The sequence below is a fragment of the Pholcus phalangioides genome, unplaced genomic scaffold (assembly GCF_987345545.1).
Source record: "Pholcus phalangioides strain wild (caught in Gottingen) unplaced genomic scaffold, Ppha-v1.0 ptg000020l_1, whole genome shotgun sequence".
NCBI lineage: Eukaryota > Metazoa > Arthropoda > Arachnida > Araneae > Pholcidae > Pholcus > Pholcus phalangioides.
Window position 1 is genome coordinate 10952140 of NW_028301613.1, and position 24630 is coordinate 10976769.

General features: G+C 36.1%; 1 protein-coding gene across 5 annotated transcripts in view; it reads left to right on the forward strand.

Annotated features, from left to right (window-relative positions):
• Cog6 (conserved oligomeric Golgi complex subunit 6) overlaps window positions 1–24630 on the forward strand; it is a 209964-nt gene that overhangs the window by 85020 nt on the left and 100314 nt on the right. For all 5 annotated transcript variants that reach the window (XM_089248666.1, XM_089248668.1, XM_089248670.1 and 2 more), the window contains 2 exons: window positions 15708–15778; window positions 16954–17124. In XM_089248666.1, the coding sequence (XP_089104792.1) occupies window positions 15708–15778; window positions 16954–17124 (242 nt within the window). The remainder of the gene's footprint in view (window positions 1–15707; window positions 15779–16953; window positions 17125–24630) is intronic.

A 24630-nucleotide genomic window follows, 5' to 3' on the forward strand; every position in this document is an offset into this window, starting at 1 on the left:
GTCTTCTGAAAGTACCCCAGTAATCATTTTCACTTGGTATTCCGTGATACCCACTTAGTAAAAGCAATCCAAAAAACTTTGCAATTTCTTTCCACTCAATTTTCAAATTCGATCCATATAACATAAATATTTGTCATCTCAGCCAAGTAACTGAGGTACTCTTGGGATAAAAATTTGAAAAAAATAACAATCGAGTCCGCTTGTACTTAGCTCAGGAAACTTATGACTGATTGCTTCAATTATTTTCCTATATTTTGGTCGAATGCAGTACTTTTTTTCCACTTCGGTTGCATGGATTTTAGTCTTTTGACACTTTCTTATTTTTTGACTGGGTAATTATCTGATCTTTGGAAGGCAATTTTGATATATATTCTGTTCGTTCTAACTTGGGTCCTGATGTAAATAAAAGCACGTGTGCATTGCCCAAAATGATTGGTTGAAGAACATTTCATCTTCTCTTACTGTGCAACACTGCCAAAAATATAGTCCTTTGTTGTTTGCCCCTCATACCATAAAAGAAGTCTGAGGATTATCAGGTAGACGTGAAGGTAATGTTTTGAAACTCTGGTTCGAAAGAGTACTGCTCATTTTTGATTCAGTTAGCCTCATTATGACAGACACTATAGATCCAGTAAGAAAGCCTGGCCTAGGGGCCCATCAAAGATCCCAGTCCAGGGGCTCCTGCTGCTGGATGTTGGGGTCATGGCTCGCAACCTACGCATGGATAAAAAAACCGAAATTGTCTTGACAAAAAACAGGATATCATCAACAACAGGTTGAAGTAAAGAAACGAAATAATGTGGATGACTTTCTCGTCAAATTGGAACTGCTACATCCCGTGGATTATTATGAAATATTTAATTACACAGACCCGCAAGAAAAATAAAAAGTGGCAACACAACGGTAAGTTGCTCATAATTTGTTTCACGTTATAATTGGTAGCATATCGGGCCCAGGAAAATCATACAGCGTGAATTAGCTCAGAAATAAAATTGTAAAATTCTGAAGAAAAAAAAGTAATAAGAAGGATTTTTTTCTCACTATCTGTAAAATAATAAACAACTCGCACAAGCTTTTGTAACGACCATGGCCCCCACATCCTGCCGCAAGACCCCCCCCCCCCCAGGCTGTGATCTTTGGCGGGCCCTCAGACCAACCTTTCAACAGCCCTTCTATATAGTAAACTTTTAGCATAAAAAAATGACAAGAATTGTCGCAGACAATGTCTGGGCTGGAGCCCTGTCATCCCAACTCTTGAGGAGTGTGCCATAATAACAGAATACATTATTGAATTTTTTTTTTTTTGGGAGATATATACCTCTTTCTATTTTAATTAGTGTTATCAACAGTTTTTATTTCAACAAAATTTAGAGAACAGTGAAAAATAAATTTGCAGGAAAATTCTTCATACCGAATTTACAATTGTTTGAGGAAAAAACTCACGTGTTCGAAACATGTAATGCAGGGGTGGGTAAAATTACAACCAATAGAGATAAAAGATGAGGAGTGATATCAAAAATTGGTACAGCGGTTTATTTACATCAGGACCCAAGTTAAAGCGAACAGAGTATAGAAGGCATGTTGATAGGATCTGCAAATTCACCCACAAATGAACTATGTGGTGATCTTAAACACTTAGATATCCACAAACATCTGCAGGAACAACCCGGGCCAAGCATGTTGTCATTGATGTCTTCCTCATCTGTAACCCGCTCATTTTCATCAGGCAGTAGCTGGCACATTTGGAATTCTTCATGAGAGAGATGTGATATATTAGAATCTCTCAAACTCAGTCAAATAAGCTACTAGTATAACAGAAAAGATGGTAAAAAGAGGTGTAGAAAGTCATCAAGACCAGATATCAACTGAAAGACCAACATAATCCCTCATACCATAGAGGGAAGGCAAGGGGGGGGGGGATCATTCACAGAAAAAAGGGGGTGCTGCATGTAAACATTGGAATGTGAAATTTGATACTTTTCCTTCCTTTTGAGACACCAGAGAGAGGGAAAAAGCAATAAATTGTTTTTTGGAATGGCACTCTTTCGCATTGCACTTAAAATAGTCAGTAGTGGCCAATGTTCGCAATTGGGAACAATCATAGGAGAAGTTCCCTCGAACAAAATTTTTTTTGTCTCATTGAGCATTTATCATTGTTGGCAATATCCTAGAATTAAAAAAAAAACTGAGATGCATGTATGTTTACAAAAACTATTTTAATAATTTAAATATTAACTTAGATATTTTACATTGAAAATGTGTGATTTTAGTATTATCAAATAAATTGATATGATAAAAGCTGAACCGAATAACTTTTGTCTTTTCTAAATTAAGTTCAGAACCTTATGTGTTCAGGGGGAAAAAATCAGCTATTTTCGTGGAAGAAAAATATTTTTCTTGAATTAATCAAAAGCATGTTCCCAATTGGGAACATTGGCACAAATGTTCATTGGCCGTTCAAAGGTTAAATTTTTAAATATTTTTAAAAGAGCAGTGATAATTAAAAAAAGAGATGATTAAAAGGAGGAGATAGCAGTCATTCTGAGGATTCATTATTCTGGAGGTGTTTTCCACTTGTCTAAATTAACCATTTTTGGGAACTCAAAACTACAGAATAATGTTAATTATCATTAAATACAAATGTCAATAACATTATTTGTATATTAATATAACTTTATACAAGACAACCTGCCATGTATAGCAACCATGTATAGCTGCCTTCATCTGGCTGACAATTTTAACAGGCTAATTTGTGGGGGGTTGGGCTTATATTATGAGCATGTTGAAAAATAACGCTAGGGTTTATTTTCTGGTTAGGTCTTATTATTGGAGAAAACTATACTTTTTGTTCTGTTTCACTTGAAAGTATTCGTTACCAATGCTCAATTCAAGAATGTCACAAAGTTATTTTCTTTTTGTTATGAGATAATGTTATTTTTGTCTTTTGATATTTCAGTTATGAAAGTCCGATATACCTGTATAAAACTTATTTATTTACGCTATATTGTTTGCCCAAGGCCTATACAAAAGGATGCAGTAGGGAAGCTTGTTCCATTCAACTATGGTATTGGGAAAGAAACTGAATTTAAAACAATCTGTAGAGGCAAAAATAGGTTTAAATTTTTTGGGTGGTCGAGTCTTTGGAAACGTGGAAAATCCTAGACAAAATACCAGACTTATTGAAATTTAAATGATCATGAATAATCTTGTAAAGCATAGCTATGTGAGAGATAAGTCGGTGAGTAGCAAGTGGATGGAGATTAAGTTCAAGTTTAAGATCGGAAACAGAACTAAAAGATGACCAGCAGTCGTGAATAAAGTGGGAAGATTTATTTTAGATAGATTAGAGTTTGTCAATATTATTGGGTGTCCCAGACCTCAGCTGCATAAAAAAGAACTGGAGAAATATAAGTTTGGTAGCAGAGAAGTCTAACATCATGAGTAGAATGTTTGAGGTTGCGGTGAAAGAAAAAGTTTGTTAAGACATTTCTGGTAGACATAATCGATATGATTATTCCAACAGAGATCAGCCGAGATTATGACTCCCAGATATTTAAATTGAGAAACTTGGGATATGGTTACATTATTGATCGAGTATGAGAATTCGAGGGGAAGAGTTTTACAAGTAGCTCTCATGAAAACTGTTTAGATAGGTTGATAGGCATATGCCAAAACAGGGTCGGTAAAAAAAAAAAAAAAAAAAAAAAAAAAAAAAACAACCAAAAACTGTGTTTTTTTGGTTTAAACCATTTTTTTTCAAATAGCATTAATATTAAAAACAATTAAGTTTCTGAAAAATCATTAAAACTTCTAATAATTAATTAAATTTCTTACATTTTAACAGAAACCAACTTTTGAAATTTAATCATTTTTTACGTAACTCAATGACTTTGTATTTGAAAATTCTTTTAATGGTCTTAATCCAATGCTTGTAGTGACGACATAAAACGTAATGAAAACTTAACGATTTAATATACGAAGGAAACATGAGAAGGATGACACGTGTATACAAATCGGTGGTACCATTCCAACTGGCATTTTTTCTTTTTTTTACAATCACCAGGAGCGTGAGGAGGGTGCGCCATCTATACAGATAAGAACGCACTACAGCACTCCCCCTCCAGTCGAAGACAAAACATTTAACAGAAGAAAATTTGAATAATAATCATACAAATAATAAAAAAAAAATTGCAATATATATATATACCATACATAATTACGAATCATATAGCTAATTTCGAAGGGTCAATACGAAATCGCACTCTTCGGCCAGACCTGGAAATATACTGATTTTTGAACGTGTCACATAAATTATTATTTAACATAAAACATGGCTTAAGGCGATCTATGGATACATTTTTATGATTGCCATTAATGTTCAACATAAAATACTTATCAGTTCTTGAAATAACTTCAAATGGTCCGGTGTATGGTTGTTGTAGAGGTTTGCGTACACAGTCTTGTCGGACGAATACTGATGGAGAAGTTAGCAAGTCTGTCGAGACGAAGGGCTTAGACGAATTGTGATGAGAGGTTGGTACTGGTCTCACACGGGAGAAATGGTCTCTCAGTCTCTGCAAGAAGTCATATCGAGGTAGGACGTCTCGCTCATCCGAGTGCCGGAAGAGTTCACCAGGAAGGCGTAGGGCTGTGCCGTATACCAACTCAGCGGTTGATACTTGGAGGTCTTCTTTGATGCTGGAACGTAACCCCAACAGGACTGTAGGTAGAACCTCTGCCCAGTGCTCGTTACCTTTGAGGACACACATCAGAGAGGCTTTGAGATCGCGGTGGAATCTCTCAACCTGGCCGTTAAACTTTGGATTGTAGGCAGTGGTGCGGGATTTTTCGATGCCGCACAGCCGTGAAAGCGAGCGAAATAGATCACTCTCAAACTGACGACCTTGATCTGTGGTCAACTTTTCAGGAACGCCAAACCGACACACCCAGGTAGAAAAGAACGTCTCAGCTGTAGTTTCAGCGGTTTGGTTAGACATTGGTACCGCTTCCGGCCACCGTGTGTACCGATCAACGCATGTCAAGAGATACGTGTATCCTTTAGAGGGAGGCAAGGGTCCGACAATGTCCAGATGAACGTGTGCAAAACGAGAATCAGGAACCTGGAAAGAGGCTAAAGGAGACTTGGTATGTTTGATAACCTTCGACTTCTGGCAAGCGATGCAAGTACGACACCAATCTTTGCAGTCTCTCGCAATCGATTTCCAAATAAATCGTTTGCGTACCATACCTAGAGTGGCTTTTATCCCAGGATGGGACAGATTATGCACAGAGTCGAACGCTAGACGTCGCATTGAAACGGGTACATACGGGCGTATATCGTCAGTAGACACATCGCAGTAGATATTAACACCGGAGATATCGAAGCGTTTTAGCTGAAGCCCAGTTTCACTTTGAAGCAAGGTATGCAATTCATCATCATCTGCCTGCGCCCGTGCCAATTCTGCATAATCGATTGTACAAGGAGTGTGGATTTCACAAATTCTTGAGAAAGCATCAGCTATGACGTTACTATCCCCAGGCAAATATCGTAAATCTGTCGAAAACTGACTAATATATTCAAGATGTCTAAGTTGCCGGGGAGAACATTTATCGTTACGTTGTTTGAAGGCATACGTGAGAGGACGATGATCACTGAAAATTATGAAGTTGCGTCCCTCCAAAATGTGCTTGAAATGCTTAACAGCTGAATATATTGCTAAGAGCTCTCTGTCATATGTACTGTACTTTTTTTCAGTCGAACTGAGCTTGCGTGAAAAAAATGACAATGGTTGGGTTTTGTTTCCTATTTGCTGTTGAAGGACTGCACCCAATGAAGTGTCGGAAGCATCGGCAGTCAAAAACAATTTTGCATTCGGAACAGGATGGGCCAGAAGTGCGGCGTTGGCAATTGATTGCTTGCATGACAAAAAAGCGGATTTGGCCTCCTCAGACCAAACTATTTCAGTTTTATCTTTTTTTATCTTGCTTTTTGCTAATTCATGCAAAGGAGCTTGCACCCTGGCGGCATCTTTAAGGAATCTGTGATAGAAATTTACAATTGCCAAAAAACGCTTCAATTCAGTCACTGTTGATGGCAATGGATAATCGAGCAATGTTTGTACTCGATCTGGTAAAGGTGCAATCCCATCGGGAGAAACAAGAAAACCCAGAAAATTAATTTGACGTTGACCGAATACACATTTAGATGGATTGATCACGATACCATAGTCATTTAGTCTTTGAAAAACACGTTTTAAGTCAGCTTCATGAGATTTTTCGTCAATGGAAGCGATTAACAAATCATCGAGATATGCGTAACAACAATCTAAGTCACGAAAAGCTTCGTCAATAAAACGCTGAAACGTTTGAGCTGTCTTTTTCAGGCCGAAGCACATATAAACATATTCGTATAGCCCAATGGGTGTAATTATGGCGGTTTTGGGAATGTCTTTAGGATTGATTGGTATTTGGTGATATGCTTTTATTAAATCGATTTTTGAAAAAATCTTTTTACCACTCAAGTTGATGGAAAAATCCTGTATATTTGGAAGCGGGTATCTATCTGGGATGGTTATTGCATTGAGTCCGCGGAAGTCCGCACAAATTCTCCATTCGTTGCTTTTTTTGGGTACAAGATGGATGGGACTCGACCAAGGGCTTTTTGAGGGCCGAATTATACCTTGCTGCAGCAGTTCATTGAATTGTTTTTTAACAGCTGCAAGTTTTTCAGAAGACAATCTTCTAGCTTTTGCGAAAACCGGTGGTCCCGTAGTTTCGATGAAGTGCATGACAGAGTGTTTCTTTGGAACTGCATTTAGAATTGAGCTGGTAAGCTGAGGAAATTTGGCTAATATGCGGTGGTATGGAGAGTCACCAGAGATCGGCGTTAAACCAAAAGAGCCGTTCTGGGATTCTAAACCATTCACTGATAGCGATGTTTCGTTATCGATCAAACGAGAATTTTTAACATCTATAAGCAAACCAAATCTTTCCAAAAAGTCGGCTCCAATAATGGGATGTGAAACATCTGCCACAGTGAAAACGAAAGGAAAGTCCCTCCTTAGTCCAAGATTCAGAACTAGATTTTTGTTGCCAAACGTTTGGATTTAGTCACGTTGTCAAGTTAGTCAGGCGTTTCGGAAAACAACTGATTGATGCGCCAGTGTCAATTAGAAATCGGAAACCCGTATTAACGTCGATGACAAATAGGCGACTATGGAGAAGGCTTTCGTCAGCTGTCGCCGAAACAGACGAGCCCACTAGTTTTCCTGAAACTGACATGGAGGAATACATTTATGAGCTTTTTCTCCAAACTGCTCATGGTACCAGCAAAGCCTTCCGTTTTTCAAAGCATCGCCGAATTTATTTCGGCTACGAGATTGAGATCGTTTGCGATAACCGCGAGATGGTCTAGGAGATCGCGAAAGCCTTTCAAATGATTGCCGTAGCGAAGCAATTTCGTTTTTCAAATCATCAAACTCTGAAGTGTGAGACACAGCTGAAGTATTAGATGACACATGAGAAACCTCACAGATTTTGTCGGCTATTTTTGCTAACCGAATTAATGGTTCACTAGAAGCTTGTAATATTTGTTGGGAGTGCAAAGGTAATCTCTGCATCCAGAGATTTCTCAAAATGTCACTTTCCATTTTACCCTCAGCTAACGTTTGCATTTCGTGCAAAAGCTGGGATGGACGTTTGTCGCCTAGTTGAAGCTCCTGGAGTAACATTCGCAATTTGGAAGATTCTGATTGTTGAAACTGCTCCAGCACGCGAGTTTTGAGAGTCTCGTACATGTGCTGTTGGGGAGGATTGCGAACGATATTAGAAACATAGTTCAAAACTTTGCAATCAAGAGCTCCTACAACGGCGTGAAATTTAGTTTCATCGGCAGTTATGCCTGCCGTTTTGAATTGTGACTCAATTTGAAGAAACCACATCTCTGGATTTGCTTCCCAGAACGGAGGGGCTCGAAAGGCAACACGTGAAACTTCAGCTGATGCAATAGGTTGAGCCATGACAAATGCAAGTATGGAGACCGGCAAATAGAGAGTAGAAAGTTTATTCCTCACCTTGAATTTCCAGGAACGTCTCTATATTTGGTAGAAACGAGTAGACTTGGCTTGAAAAAAAAAAAATATATAGTATATCCAAAAGACTAGGAGATTAGAAAAGTTTCATCTTTGAAGAGCGTACGAACGGAAAGCACAAGGCGCGAAAACGAAATTTAAACGATGGAGAAATTAACTTCAATGTCCAAAATCAGATGCGTCCTATAGGTCACCAGTAATCCAATGCTTGTAGTGACGACATAAAACGTAATGAAAACTTAACGATTTAATATACGAAGGAAACATGAGAAGGATGACACGTGTATACAAATCGGTGGTACCATTCCAACTGGCATTTTTTCTTTTTTTTACAATCACCAGGAGCGTGAGGAGGGTGCGCCATCTATACAGATAAGAACGCACTACAGTCTTATTAATCATATAATATATAAAGATGTTTTCTCCAGTTACTTTCAGTATGCTTAATTAGGAAGCTATTTTGCAAAAACTATAATAAAAATTAGGCGAATATAATGTATTTAATGAAGTAAAAATGATGCAGATGAATTATCAATGATTTATAACATACAGTGATTAAAATTAAAGTACTGATTTCAAAACACTGTAAAAAAAAAAGAACCATAGTCAGAATGATGAAAATTAACATGAATATTCCTGAAGCAATGGAATTTTATATGGCAAAGGGGAAAAATATACTTAAAAATGTAAATTTAACGACACTGTACTCAACCAACACATGAGAAATTTGCTCACAGAATGGGCAAGATAGCCAGTCAGGGCAAAATGATAACTTAATTAGATTGCACGATTTCATAGTTCATGGAAACATCACAAAAAATCTTAAAGTTCAGAGTTTCTGTTAGAGATGGCAGCATCATACTGTTTTAGTTCTGCAAGTAGTAAAAAAATCCGTCATTTTCTCTATTTTGTTATACTTGTTTCAAAATTTATTTCCTAATAAAGAAATTTTTTTCCTAAAAATTGCAGATGATTTTTATAGTTTTTCCCTTATTTATTGAAATCAAGCCATGCAATAAACTTATGAATAGTTTCAAGTCAAATTATAGATGTTTCAAAAAGGTTGTTTCACAATAAGGACATCTCACACCTAGAGCAATGAGGATACATGTCGTCAGTATGGAACCACCTCTCTCTGAGATGAAGCAACAACAACGTTGTTTTTCTTCATTTTCTCCCTTTTTCTTGTTTTCTATTAAATGGATGGCAGCAATGTTGTTGAGACATCCCAGATGTGCATTTGTTAGTGCGAGTTTCTGGAGTTAGAGTGGAAGATACCACATTCTAGTTTTTGTCTGACAGGTAACCATCTTTTCATTCCGGTGGTTTTAGAGCATCTGTTGAGAACTACTTTCTATGCTCTACTGTTTTAATTTTATTTTCTGAAGTTTCTTTTGCCTTGAGTTTTTTTCTCTATCACGAATATTGTGCACTTTTCACACTCATTGATGGTGAAATGCCTAAAAATTCCTTAATACAGAGGAAGCAGAATTAAAAATTTTGGAGCTTTCCTCTGATCTGGATGGAGTCTAATGCGTCTAGTGATACGTCAGATAAAGGAAATAAAACAATAGCCGATTACGACGATGATGACGATCCCCAATACCTGGATCTTCTCTACATTCTGAGATAGTTTGGGAGAAAAAAGAAACAAAACTCGAATACCTTATTTCAAGGAAGAAGTGGGACCATCTGAGGAAATTTTATCGATGACGGATGCATCGCCTATCTTGATATGTTCCTATTCTTTTTTCAGTGTTGTTGATGTATTGTCGCAGCAGTTTTATTTAATTTAAAATTTTCAACATATGATGAGAAGCACAATCAGTATTTTATTCTCCATGATTGGTGAAAGATTAAACATATTCATTCAAGTTATGTGGAAAGGGAATTTTTTTCTAAACGATATGTTTCTTTTCCCGCATTGCTCCCTAGGTAAGCTTTCAGTGTTCTAGGTGTGTGGTGTCCCTCTGTGTGACCACCTGTTTCTCGCTAGAATTTGATAACAATAAAATAATAGTTGCAAAAAGCATTTATATGAGTCGTATGTACAGCATATATGAAGTTAATTTAGCTAAATATAATTTTTTTATATAGTGCCCTGCAAAGGGTAAACTGACACTTTCTGAATTACATCAACAGAACTCAATGTACAGGGTGTTTTAAAAAGAATCACTTGTGTGTGATTTGAAATGCATATATTTATGAAAAATATTGAACATAGACACTTAAGATTAATTTTATATTACGTTGCTAATCAAAGTTTTTTTACAAACCAAATTAAAGGTGCTCAATATGTCCACCTTGGGATGTACAGCATATGTCTATACGGTAGTCAGATTTGTCCCAAACTTTTGTGAGCATGTTTTCTTCCACGGCTGCTCTTATATGTATCTTCAGTTTGGCTAATGTAGCTGGAAGGGGAGCACATAAACGTAGTCTTTTATAAACCCCCACAAGAAGAAATTTCACACCGTGAGGCTCTGCGATCTTGAAGGCCAGTGATGTTTAACTGAATCGTCAGGTTCTGTACGGCTGATCGAGTGTTTAGGAATACAATTGTTCAAATGTTCTTGAAAATCCAAGCTCCAGTGTGGTGGTGCCCAGTCCTGCTGGAAAATGAAGTCATCCGAATTAGGGTTGGGTTTTTGACATAAGCATAAAAATCTGGTTTAATCTATCAAAAACTAGTTTAAACCATCAAAAACCTAAATGCCTGGATAATGTTTTGAACACATCAAATCATGATGAAAAACTTACTTTTTTTGCATAAGCATTAAAATGTTCTATTTTTAAACATAAATTTATTACAATAATTGAAATTGAAATATCACATCAAGACAAATGCACAACACATACACAAACACATATTACATTCCAATATTAACCCAAGGGATCATACAATCCATCCAGGGTTGATTAATTGATAATACTTGGCAACAGGCTAATTAGGTAAAAAACAGCACTCGTATCTTGACTTGAGTACATAAAAATTAGCATTCACTATGATAATAATTGCTATCTTGAATTTTTCAACATAAGAGTATAGAACATATAAAAATATAATTTTATGTTTTATTTATCTAAGCTATTCATTTCAAATTGCTAAGCGGAATAGAGCTGTTTATTCAAAATATATATGAGAGGGCAACAGGGTTAAGTTTTTAACCCCAGAAACTGTGTATTAAAACTGTCAAAAACTTACTGTCAATGATGTCAAATAGTTTTAGTTAACCTGATGTGTTAAATAACAAAACATTTAATTTTATGTAGATTAAAGAGTTTTATATTTAAAATTATAGTTACTGAGGAAAAAAATATCTATTTTGATATTTTAAATTTTCTGATCTGCCCAAAATTTTATTCCATATGAAAATTTTCATGCAGCATCACTAAAGTGTGAAAATAATTGCTTATTTATTTTCACCTAAAAATTTCATAGCTCAGGGTATATAAATTCAGTTTTAAAGAGTATTTTATATCAAAGCGCAGCTGACAGGACTTGATATCATACCCAAAGTATTTGTTTTGCACAGCTTTAATTGGAAAACCATTGCATTATAAATGCTAGTAAATATCATGGTGCAAAAGTAAGAATAACTAAGTTTAACTAAGGATTAGTAACAGGAGTTTCTTAAGCATCATGTACGCTAGCATTGCCAAATGAAATGTAATTTTAGTCCAATAAGAGTAAATTTTAAGTGTCAGTGATTATCTAGATAATTTAATAATAACAGAAATCAACATTACAAAGATGATGTAATAAACTTTTTTAGAGACTTTTACTTTTTGTTGTACAGGGTCGTTCAAATATTACGTCAGCAAATTTTTTGCCATTTTTGACCCCCCCCCCTTGTCAGCAAAATTCGCGTCGTCAGCTCTGTCCCTCTGAATCCTAACGCATATTGGTGGGATCATAATCATAGGGGGGGGGGGAAATCATAGGAGGGCTCGTGCTTCCCCCCAAACAATCAAAAATTAATTTTTTTAATGCAAAAAAATATATTTCTTTTTAAATTTAAATTTCAAAAGAAAATATCTTTATATGTTATTATAATCAATTTCTGTGTATTTCAATGCTATTTGTAGGGTATCTACATCTTGTAATGTTTTTTATCTAATGAAATTTATCTTTAATAAATTCATTGCGACCTACGCTTTAAGCCATATAATGATAAATCACATAAAGGCCTTTGGCCGGCAGACCAAATATGGCCTTGGGGGGTTATCTAATGCAGCCTGCCCTCATCAAACCTAATTTTGTAAAAAATGAATCAAGCGGCACATTTACAGATCACTTAAGTGTCCCATGGTACAATTCCAGAGCATTTAAGCGGGCTGTGACACATTTTCATATCACTTAAATGACCCAGGAGACAGTTCCAGAACACTTAAGTGATCCGTGACACATTTAGAGATCCCTTGAGTGACATGTGGCATAGTTTTAGAGCAATTAAGCGGCCCCCAGTTTGATTTTCCATCACTCAAGTTACACGCGGCACATTCTCCGATTATCTAAGGGATCCACAACATAATTACGGATCACTTGAGCGACACAATTCCAGAGCACTTAAGCAACCCGAACACATTTCCAGATCACTTGGATCCGAGAAACATTTAGAGATCACTAAAGGGGCTCTGTAGGGCACTTACCAATAGGGGGAATGTTACTTCAAGTGCTCGCAAACTATCGAAAGGTTTTCTCGTTTTTTGACGCACCAAGTAAGATGAAATTTAAAAAATTTCATATTTGCATTTAAAAAAATTATGCCGTAAACCTTCGCGGGAGTGTACTCAACTTCCCAAAGTTTCATGGAGATCGGATGAATGGTGTAATAATGCATAAAGGACAAACAGACATACATTCGTTTTTATATATATAGAAAATAATATATTTTGTGCAAAATAATTCTGCAGAAAATTATTTTAGAATCAAATTAAATATTTATTCTTTGTATAACAGTCACTTTAAACATTACATGCAATTAACGTGTGTATTTCCAATGGGAATTTTCATATTGAAAAGCAATATTTGAGGTTTTTGATGGAAGGTTATTGACGTGATGGTTTAAACCAGTGTTTCTCAAACGTTGTGCTATATCAGCTAAGGGGTGCCGCGAGATAATATGGACATAAATAATAAACATATGACTGTCCACTTATGGTCTTAGAAAGTTTTCAAGTCGAATGCATGGCAGACTCATCAGATAAGTCGCTATCTGGCGACAGTGTCAGCAATGGGAACTTTGGCCTGAGTTAGATCTGACTGTCCATATATGACCCCGTTCAACCAACACCATCTATAGCACAAAGCCTCCGTGCAAAGCTCGTGGCATCACTGAAGAAGTCTATTTCAGCTATAGTCATTGGATATACTGCAAAACAGGGTTAAGATGTTGCATGCGTCGACGTGCCATATTGAATGGCTACAGGTGAAATGGACATCTTCAGTGATGTCATAGCTTCTCATGGAGGCCTTCTGCTATAGATGGTGTTGGTTCAGCTGCTTGAGGAAAGAGCATTCGTTGACTTTGCAGTTTATGGTGCTCAACCGGCTAGTAAGAGGATGTGGGTCCGATTCCCTGCAAAACCAGTTGCATTTTCTTTCTTGGATTTATCTTCGTATCAGCCAGCTGTCGAAACCTTTCCAGTAGCAGTGCAAAGTGGCATCACCTTTGGATAACCTGAAAGACCTCATTTGTCAACACTTCCACTGAGAATCTCGACTGGGTTGTCTCCCCATTTGATTTCGCAGACAGTGTGGAGGAAATTTCACTGCTTGCAAACGTGATGAATTTATTGGTCTTTGCGGTGATTCCACACTCAAAGGTAAGTGAAGCGTTGGTGGCTGCTTTTTTGGCTTGAGAGAGGAGCATTCTAATCTAATGAAGAAAGCAATTAATGCATTTTTGTTCTGAACATCATATCTATGTAAGCCTTCTCTACTATGTCAACAATAAAATGCAAAACAAGAAATAAACTACTACTACTCAACCATACATGTAGCTTGCACACATTCTACGGAATCTCTAACAAATTGGTACATGCCAGAATATGCGTGTATATGTTGTGAAACTAACGCAAAGTTTGTTTCTGTGTAATGCTTGTTATGTGTAGTGTTACAATCTGTCAAGAAATAGACTGCAAGACTTTGAGAATAATTTAGGTGTTTCGTTGCCAACTGTAATATAAAGCCTGATTTCAAGTATTTGTGCTCTAAGCATCAATCAAAAGTTTCATATTAATGATTGATCGAATAAAACGTTATTGATGTATTTTTACTCTGTGATTTTTTTTTAATAGTAAATTGCATTCTGTATTGAAAGAAGGGTGCCTCAAGTTTTTAATGTTATTCCCGAGGAATAATGAGCAACGCTGGTTTAAACCGCCAAAAACCTGCCAACTTTTATCCGAATCGGTTTCTAAATGTGGGAAAATCCAATCTGAACAAACATTGAACTGTTGGCAACTGCGTGAAACTCTAGATTTATGTCTTTCTACCTATACATTATTCGATCAAAACGGATTAAAAAGTGAATAGTGATGATTTTTTAAAATCTTTTTGAAACACCCTGTATTTCATTATCCAACGGACACTTCATTAGAACAAAATCTTCTATCCCAAGGTGTCTGTTATTGAGAGGTTCTATTTTATTATGTTTGTGAAGTATAAATATACCCCAATGTACTCTTTGGTTATACCAGTACCATTCAAATTTACTATAGGGAGAGCCTGTGAAAACTTTGTGTGGGGATCACGATCCCTAAAAACGGAAATTACTCTCATTTGTAGGGAGAAAAAAAATTAAATCAAATAAAGCACTTCATGTGGGGAAAAACAGAAAAAGAGGTGTTTTGAGAAAAGGAATTGTGAAAAAATTCCAGTTTCTCAGATTACGGAATTGAATCTAAAACTTACGAGACTCTGATTATTGAGACTACTGTACTTATAATCTGAGTATTTAAAAGTTCGCTATTATATTCTCAATATTTATAGACAACTGGGCTTAATTTGTAAATATTTCAATGAACTTATTAGAAGTATGTATGTATTTTGTGGTAATATGTTTATTTCAATAAAGAATTTATGAATTTTGCTTTTTCTTGTCATAACATCTTTTTGGGGCCAGTTCAGATAAATCAAATTTTTTGTTACTAATCCTTTTTTTTTTTGCAGCTTTTCCCAATTTCTTTATAAGCAAGTCTTGACTGTTTATACCAGGGCGTTAAAGTTCCAGGTTGCTACGGCAACTAGAAAATCGTTACTGTCACCTAGAATTTCCTATTTGTGATCTCCATAAGTCTAAGGATGACACAAAATTTTTTGATTTTGTGACAGTGTATTTATGTATATATATATTAATTTGGGCCTCTTTTTTTCTTGAGTAAAAACCATATTTAGCTCCCAAGAAATTTGGCTGGTGCTTAAATTTTTTTCTTGTTTGCCAAGCCCTGTGGCACATACATTGAAAAAACTTAACAAATTGAATGAAAGATAGAAGGCAAATTATTTGAAATAAATTAAATTTTTTACACGCATTTTTAATTTTGTGTTAGCGTTATGTAATTGTAATAGCTTTTATTATTCTTGCTTTGCATTGAATTCCCCCACTGCAGCATTGAAATTATGGAATCTATGGCTCTTCTCTTAGAATCTGCTTATGAAAGGTTATATAGATGGTCTCAAGGTAGGTTGTATTTTTGTTTTCATACTACAGACCACGCCACTTAATCAGGGCTCTGTGTTTCGGATAAAAATAACAGAATGATAACTATATCCAAAAAACTTCCTGTTTGCAGGTGGGGGGGGGGCATATATCCTTTTTGGTCAGATGGGGTGGATGATAAACAGATATTGATAAAATGTGACAACTCACTCTGTTGTTCTTTCCCAGGCAATTGGTTGCAAAGTGTTCAATTGCTTCATTATTGTTATTATTTTGTTCTATTTTAAAACAGGACTTCCCCCCCCCCCTTAGCCATTAGGAGGCATTAGAATGGAACTATCTAATGTATGCCATGAATTTTTATATTTTTGAAATGTACAATAAATTTCATGGATCCCTTGAGAAATTCTCTCAAATCTGGTAAATGAATGAAACTCATCAAGAACTGAAGGAAATACTTTTTTTTTGTCATACTTTTTTTGCCTTCACTGTAGGAAGGCCATTGCAAAAGCAGCTGTACACATGGATCACATTGTATATAATAGACTGATTATGATATAAGTACAGAAATGTTTGTCAACAAGAAGGGGGATGGTAGAGAACACCTAGCCTCCTACATAGTCTTTGAGCCTGATAACAATAACTTTCAGGAAAAGAAATAAGTTGATTAAACCTTATCTTCAGAAAATGCAAAAAATTTTGATAGAAAAAAAATTTATCACACACATTATCCAAAGCCACAATAATTATAAAAAAATTTTTGCCCATGTTATGATATTGGTCCATTCCGTTCCTTGCAAAAGTTATAACAATATCCAAATGATAACATTATCTGTGATTCTAATAAGCCCATCAACTGTATCTTGTAATTTGATTGAGTTTCCAAATTTTCCTTTTTGCAATATTTACTTTATTATACAATTGCATTTCTATAAAAAATTAAAAAAACTATTTTTTTTATTTATACTGTATATCTTTAAAATAATTATATGACTTCTTTTTTTTAAGTCCTACAATTAGTTTATTATATCTGGCAAATGTGCAATTGGATTTGTTTTAACTGGTATAGCAATGGATTTTTGTATGCAATCATTGAAAAAACACTGCATGAGATGGTTCTAGTCAAGAGATTAAGTAAATTAACCTTAAGGTTAATTTAATTTTTTATTACTATTATTATTATAATCTTTTTGCAGGAGAGTGTAGACTCTTGAATACCGAAGCACCTGATATAAATCCCATTCTTTGTGAAGCCATGCAATGTTTACAAGATAGACCTATTCTTCTCAATTACACTGTTGATGAATATTCAAATGCCAGAAGAACATCAGCTGTTCGAGGTTTTATTGATGCTTTAACACGAGGAGGTGAAGAAAAATTTATGGTCCTCAAAAAAATTAATCAGTAACATTATAACATAATGAAACTACAGGGTGATGAGCGAATAAGCCCTTATTTCAAAATTAAATATCTCTACAACAAAGATCAATAGAATTATGCGGTAAAAGGTACGTTTATTAGCAAAACTGTAAGAATGTTGTACAGAAATTTCGAAAATTTTATTTTATTTTAAATTTAAAAAAAAAAAAACTGGAGATTTTGGGGTTCCAAAAATCCTTATTTGTGTGAAGAGAAACCACTGCATTCACCTAAAGTTACTGCATGGGTTGCGGTATGTGCCAGAGGCATTATCGGCCCTATCGGTGCGAGAAACGATTACTACTGAACGTTATGTTACAATTTTGGAACAATTTGTCAGCACACATGGCGCATACCGCAGCCCATGCAGTAACTTTAGGCGAATGCAGTGGTTTCTCTTCACACAAATGAGGATTTTCGGAACCCTGAAATCTCCAGTTTTGTTTTTTTTTTTTAATTTAAAAAAAATTTTTTAAAAAAACGAAATTTTCGAAATTTCTGTACAACATTCGTACAGTTTTGCTAATAAACGTACCGTTTACCGCATAATTCTATTGATCTTTGTTGTAGAGATATTTAATTTTGAAATAAGGGCTTATTCGCTGATCCCTTAATATCCTTCTATATTTCAAAATAGAAAGTGTATATATGTTGTATTAATATTTCCTGCAATATTGTTATTTTGGTTTCCAAAATCGCCACAGCAGAACTTCTTGTCATTGTTCTACAACAAGTTATCAGCTGACAAAATGTTATAAGACTTGCTGACTCTCTGGATTTGTTGAAAATTTTTCTCAGTTTTAGCGGAAAATTATATATATACATATATATATATATTGGAAAGAGAATGAAAAAATACAATATACGGATCAATGATGAGGTCGTTCTCAAGGGAGAACCCCCCCCCCCCCCACATTGTCCCAAGAAGCAAAAATGTTTCTGATGATGGTAAGCCAAAAAAGGGCATAGAATTATCATCAGTTCCGCTGATATTTGTGCGAAAACAAGCTTTGGAAGTCGAAAAAAGGCAAATATGAGAAAGTATAAAAATTAAAAAGAACTAGAAACATATATAAAATTACATTAATGGCACAACATTAAATGGACACCTCCACAAAAGTGTGTTAAAAAGTTGGTAATAATAATAAATTAAAATGCCTGAAAATCCTACATGAAATTCCTCTTTAATTATAATGTCACAAATTGTGAGCTACATGCCGTAAACTAGCAAGTTGAAAAACATGGGTGAAGTTTAAAACCCATACAGGAAAACGGATAACTGTTGCCTATCAAGACATTCAAAAAGTCGGAAAATGCTTTAAGAAAATCAGTTACATTATTGAATGTGTTTTTAATTCTTGACAGTTGTCTAAAAAATATATTTTTCAGAATTCTAATACTAATATTAGAATTGAAATTAGTTAGAAAATTTACTTTAAATTTGAATTCAATTCTTTTTATCAAAAATTTCAAAAAAGCAATACTTCTAGACTAACAAATTTTAATATGAAGGAAATCAGCAGAAAGAGGAGGTCATGATTGGTTCTCTTGAGTGTCAAGTCTGTAGAGTAAATATCGCCACTTAATTCCAGAAAATTTTCAAATTTTAAAGAAATTGGATGTTGACATTAGCTTTCTGAATCTCAGTATAGATCTTTGGGATAGTGATGATTCTTATTTAAAGTCACAAGAAACATTCCAGAATCTCTGTGTTGTTAATAACACAGCCGAAAGAGGGGTGAAATTGATGCATTTTTAATGGGCTCTTAACTGTGGATGAAGAGCAGAAGCAATTTCTTCTCCAGTGTGTTGAAAACCACAGAAAGCAGTACCTGGACTGCAAGAATGCTGCTCTTAAACGAAAATTTATTTAAATATATTATTAAAAACTGAATTTGTTGTTTCATATGCCCCTTTAAAGATATCATTTCATAATTTTATAGCAAAATCATAAAGCTTCTTAATATGAGTAATAAACATTTTCAAATGCTTAATTTTTAGCAAAGTTTTTCCTCCTAGATCTTTATTCAATCAAGCTCGATGAAGCATGGGTTAACTTTATATATTGAAGAAATATTTTGTTGCATATTTGTGTTTATAAATCTTAGGTAGCGCCACTGGAATTTTTTCTCTCTATATATATCCTGTGCAACCCTGTTGCGGGTGCTCTGTCTTGCTTGTTTTTCAATATGTGATTAGTTTCTAATGTGTTAATAAGTTCACATTAATGGATTAAACCTCTGTTGTGTTTTCCTGCATACACTGTTGTCGAGTGCTTCTTACCACCCGGTCACTACACTGGCGACGAGGATTATTTCAGTCGACGACAGCAAATTATGAAGTATGATTTTCAATTCGTTATTTTTGTGAACATGACATTGGGAAGCGTTCAAGCTTTTAATCCGTCCGTCGAACAGTGGTCGCAATATGTTGCTCGTTTGAAGCAATATTTCATTGCGAATGAAATTGTGGATCCACTTCGAGAGAGAGAGCCATATTTTTGACAGCAGTAGGCTCAGATATTTACAGTAGGCTATGCGATTTGCACTCTCCTGCTTTACCCATTGACAAAACTTTCGTGCAGTTGGTTCAGCTTCTAACAACACATTTTGAACCGACTCCTTCAGAGACTCTTTTGAGGAGAAGTCGTTTGCTGGGGGGATCTCGGTAAAAAATGTTACCGTGGAATTGCGTCGCATGTCAAAATATTGCAATTTTTTCAATTTCTTGGATTGTATGTTACGCGATCAAATATTTTGTGTAATTGAATGCCAAGAAATAACTGAAGTTGGTCGCTGAACTAAATTTAACTTTACAACGTGCCTTCGAAATAGCTGTCACCATGGATTCAGCTACGCGCAGTGTTGGTGACATTAAAAATTCTACTGCTTCTCCAGGCATTAACTTAGTGTGATCATGAGATTGAGAATTACGGGAATGACAGCCTGTTAATTCTAGTAAATGTACAACTAAAAATAACTTCCCTAAAAATTGCTGCATGCGTTGTGGATCCAAAAAACATTTTTCATCTTCGTGTCCGCATATAAAAACTACTTGTCATACGTGTTCAAAAACCAGACATCTTGCCCGAATATGTCAGTCGTCCCAAAAATCAAATGTCAAGTCGAGAGATAAAATGTCAGAAAAATAAAAAGGATTCGGTGTTGCTAGTTTCAAATCAAACATAGTTTATTTAAACTCTCAAACTTTAACGCTGCTGATTTGCAATTACCGCAAGCTCTGCCCCCAGCATGTGTGATTCTTCGAGTTGAACAATGCGACTTGAAATGGAAGTTGATACGGGAGCACCTTATGCTCTCATTTTACAATCTACCTTTGAGTGTTTCAAAACGATGCTCTCTCGTTTGCAAGACACAAACATGGTTTTGAGATCATATTCTACTCATGAAATTTCAATTTTGGGAAAAATTGATGTGAATGTTACGTTTGGAAATACATCAGCGAAACTGCCACTGTTAGTTTCGAGAAATGAAAATGTCAACGTGGTGGGTCGTAATTGGGTTCATGCTTTGAATCTGATGGACATATTTGTTCAACAGTAAGAGGTAAATAATCTTTCTAATCAACTTTAATTACTTTGCAATCAATATTGCGAAAATTTGACCATATGTTTTCTTCTGGTGTCGGTGCTATGCGGAATGTGAAAGTGAACTTGGTTTTGAAACCGAATGCAGTTCCTAAATTTTTCAAACCTCGCCGATAGCGATTCGTGCTAAGGTTGATGATGTTACGTGAGGGCATTATTGAACCTATTGAAATTTCTGTATGGGCTTCGCTGGTGGTTCCAATCCTTAAACCTAATGGTGCTGTACGACTTTGCGGCGATTTCAAGCTTACAGTCAATTCTGCCATGGAGTTAGAACAGTACCCACTTCCGAATATTGAAAATATATTTTCTCATTTGGTGGGAGGTCAAAAGTTTTCCAAGTTGGATCTAAAGAATGCATTGTCAATTTGAACTTGATGATGACTCTAAGAAATTAGTAGTCATTAACACACATCATGGTATGTTATCATGCAAAAGAATGCCATTCGGTATTGCATCTGCTCCAGCTATTTGGAAACAGGAAATGGACAAATTAATACAAGGCTTGCATGGTGTTGCAGTCTATTTGGATGATTTAATTGTCGCAGGTAGAGATGGCATTGAACATTTGACCAATTTGGCCAAGGTTTTGTCTAGATTGGATAATGCGGGTCTAAAATTGCACAAAGCCAAATGTGAATTTTTCAAAGACTCTGTGGATTTGGGTCATCATATTGACAAATTTGGTTTACACCCGGTGAGTAATAAATTGGATGCAATCAAAAAAGCTCCTCCTCCGTCTAATGTTACGGAACTACGTTCTTTCTTAGGACTTATCACATATTACGCAAAGTTTCTCCCTCATATGGTAACTCTGTTAGCTCCTCTGTATGCTTTGTTACAAAAAAATCAAAAATTTAAATGGTCCGCTGTCGAGGAAAATGCTATTTCCAAAGCTAAAACTGTTTTGAAAATGTCTTCTTTGCTAGTGCATTTCGATAATAATAAAGGTTATTTTGTTGTGCGGTTCTAGTCCGGTTGGATTGGGTGCAGTCCTTTCTCATCCAATGAATTTAGGAGATTGTCCCATTGCTTTTGCTTCAAGGTCACTCACTAAGGCTGAGAAAAATTATAGCCACTTGGAAAAAGAGGCCTTATCGTTACTATTTGGTGTGACAAGATTTAGAAATTACCTCTTGGGCAGAGAGTTTACTTTGGTAACGGACAGTCACCCCTTGTTGACGTTATTTTCAGAAAAGAAGCCAATTTCCACTGTAGCTGCTGCTAGAATTCAAAGGTGGGCTTTGACATTGTCTGCTTATGCATACAGAATTAATTCAAGCCGATCAAGTCAAATGCAAATGCAGACGCTTAATGGTTACCATTACCTGCAAGATCTAGATGACAGCCCGATTTTTAACTACATGTACCTCAGCAAGTTAATTCATCTTCATAGTCGAAATACTTCATTGCTGATGATAAACGGAAAGTAACGTAGTAGCTGCCTTGTCAAGGCTACGTGCAGTAGGTAACATCTTGGAGATCTGGCTCTCAATCGAGAGGCTCCTACTGGAATAGATCCGGCCCTCAACCGAGAGGCCCCCTGGAGCTTATCGAGGTGGTCCGGCCCTCAACCGAGAGGCCCCCTGGAGCTTATCGAGGTGGTCCGGCCCTCAACCGAGAGGTCCCTGCTGGAATAGATTCGGCCCTCAACAGAGAGGCCCCCTGGAGCTGATTGAAGCGATCTGGCTCTCAACCAAGAGACCACCGCTGATACTTACGGGGGATACGCTACGTTGAAGTGACTATCAACGTCGGATGTCCGATCGGCATAGAAGATTGACTATTGATGACCATAAACCGGTGAGACCGTATCTTTCTGTCAATGTCGAACAGAGGGTTATGTGTTGAATTAATCTACTGTTAAAAAATTGTCTAACTTGTACATTCGAACCTAATGAATAATATTTTCATGCGAAAGTTTATTTGTAATAATTTTCCACTTGTCGTTCGGCACTACAATTACTGGATATTTCGAACCGGGCAAGCAACTCCCATAAGGGACGTTGCAAAATCCAGCCCATTGTAGAGTCGCATGGCATCGTCGTCTAAGCACGAGAGAAAAAGCGCTACTCGTTATGGTTCCGGTTCCAGTTGGTCGTCCTGTTGACAGAGGGTGAGGTAGTTGCTCCATCTCCGGCGAAATAACTTCCAATTCGCTGCAGGTTCTTCTCCGAATGTGAGACTTGGTAGCTGCAAACCATGGACAGGCGGCGGCCGTCGGCTGATGGTTTCACGCTGTGCTCCTTCGTTCATGCTGCTGCAATTTGGCTTCTTCCTTGCTCTGAGATGGAGTTACAACACAGCTGCCACCATGTTCAGTGATACGACTACATCGATTACGAACGAGAACATAACTGACACTTTAATAATAAAACATCCGGCCTAGACATATGTTGCCATAATAACCGAAACAACATTTGAATGCCCTACTGTTGCCATGCCGCGACTCGTTATAATAATAATGATGGTACATTAATAACATCTTCAACACTATGAACATTCAGTGTTACTTCTGGAGAAGGTTGTAAAAAAAAAGTTCAAGAAAAATAAAAATATACCTGTAAATAAGAGGTATTGCTTGCAGAAAAATCTTATATATTTATTTTTAATTTTTTTCTTTTTTAAGAAAATATAAAAATCCTCAAGAGATTAAAGTAAAGGTAAAGTCATGTTCATTGTGATATTTTGAGAAATTTAATATCATGATTTTTCCTTCAGTATCCTTTATATTCAGATTATTTTTAAGCATAATCCAAATTTGTGGGTTCACTCTAATTTAAAACAAGGTTTCAGTTGAGCTTTTTTTCACGTTTATGTGACGTTTTGACTTGACTCTTTGACCTCTTGAAATTTGTATAAATGGAGCTCTCTCTCTACTGTATTTCTTTCTTCATTCCCCTCTTTTTGGATCCAGAGACCACCCGATGTCCGAATTTGAGTAGTTTTGTACTGCGCTGATGTTTATTTATATTACTCTAAAATAGAATGTTTTACACCCTAGCTTGTTAATAAAGATTCGTTAACTTTGAATAACTTTGAATTCTCTCTACTCTGTGGGTTATATAGCTAAATCATTTTTTACTTTAATGAGCGTTGAAAAGAAAAATGAATCAATGGTCATATCCTTCCCCCCCCCCCCTCCTCAGTGATCCTCCATCTGTTCTTTGTATAATAGCAAAAGACCTATCCCAGAAAAGCCAGTCCATGGACAACTTACCATTTCAAGTAAGATATGTCTTTCCGTTTCCTCAAACAAGGTCATAAAAAGTCGTCCTTGTACATAGCAGCACAAAATATTTTTACCCAAGTTTTATCTTTGACTACCATTATATTAAGGATTTCAAGTTGAAGTTGTTTCCAGGGCTCGGCACGGGTCACTTTTTCCCCTAAAAGTCACTTTTAGAAGCTGGTCACCTTTATTACATATTTTCGGGCCCATGTCACTTTTTCCACCTTTTTAGCGAAAAGAGAAACGCGACCTCTTTGTCTCGCGCTTTTCTGGTAGCTGCGTTTTTATTTTCTTGTAGGAAGATTATGGGTTCAAGGTCACATATTTTCTTCCTCTCTTCATACAGCTAAAGCAACATCCCCTATCAGAGTTGCCAGATTGGCGGTTTTCCCACCAAATTGAGCTGGTTTGAAAACTGTTCAGTGGGAAATTTTTGTCTGGCGGTTTGCGTTTTTCCAAAATTGTGTTCATGGCAAATTTCTCCCTATTTTTCTGTCTTTTCCTTTGCTTGTGAACAAAGAAGTTTTTTTTTTTCACTTCAGCCCCCACCTCGTTTTTTCCTGTCAAGGCGGAAGGGGGCATCTCACCCAGCAGTGAAAAGTCAGAGCATTCAAC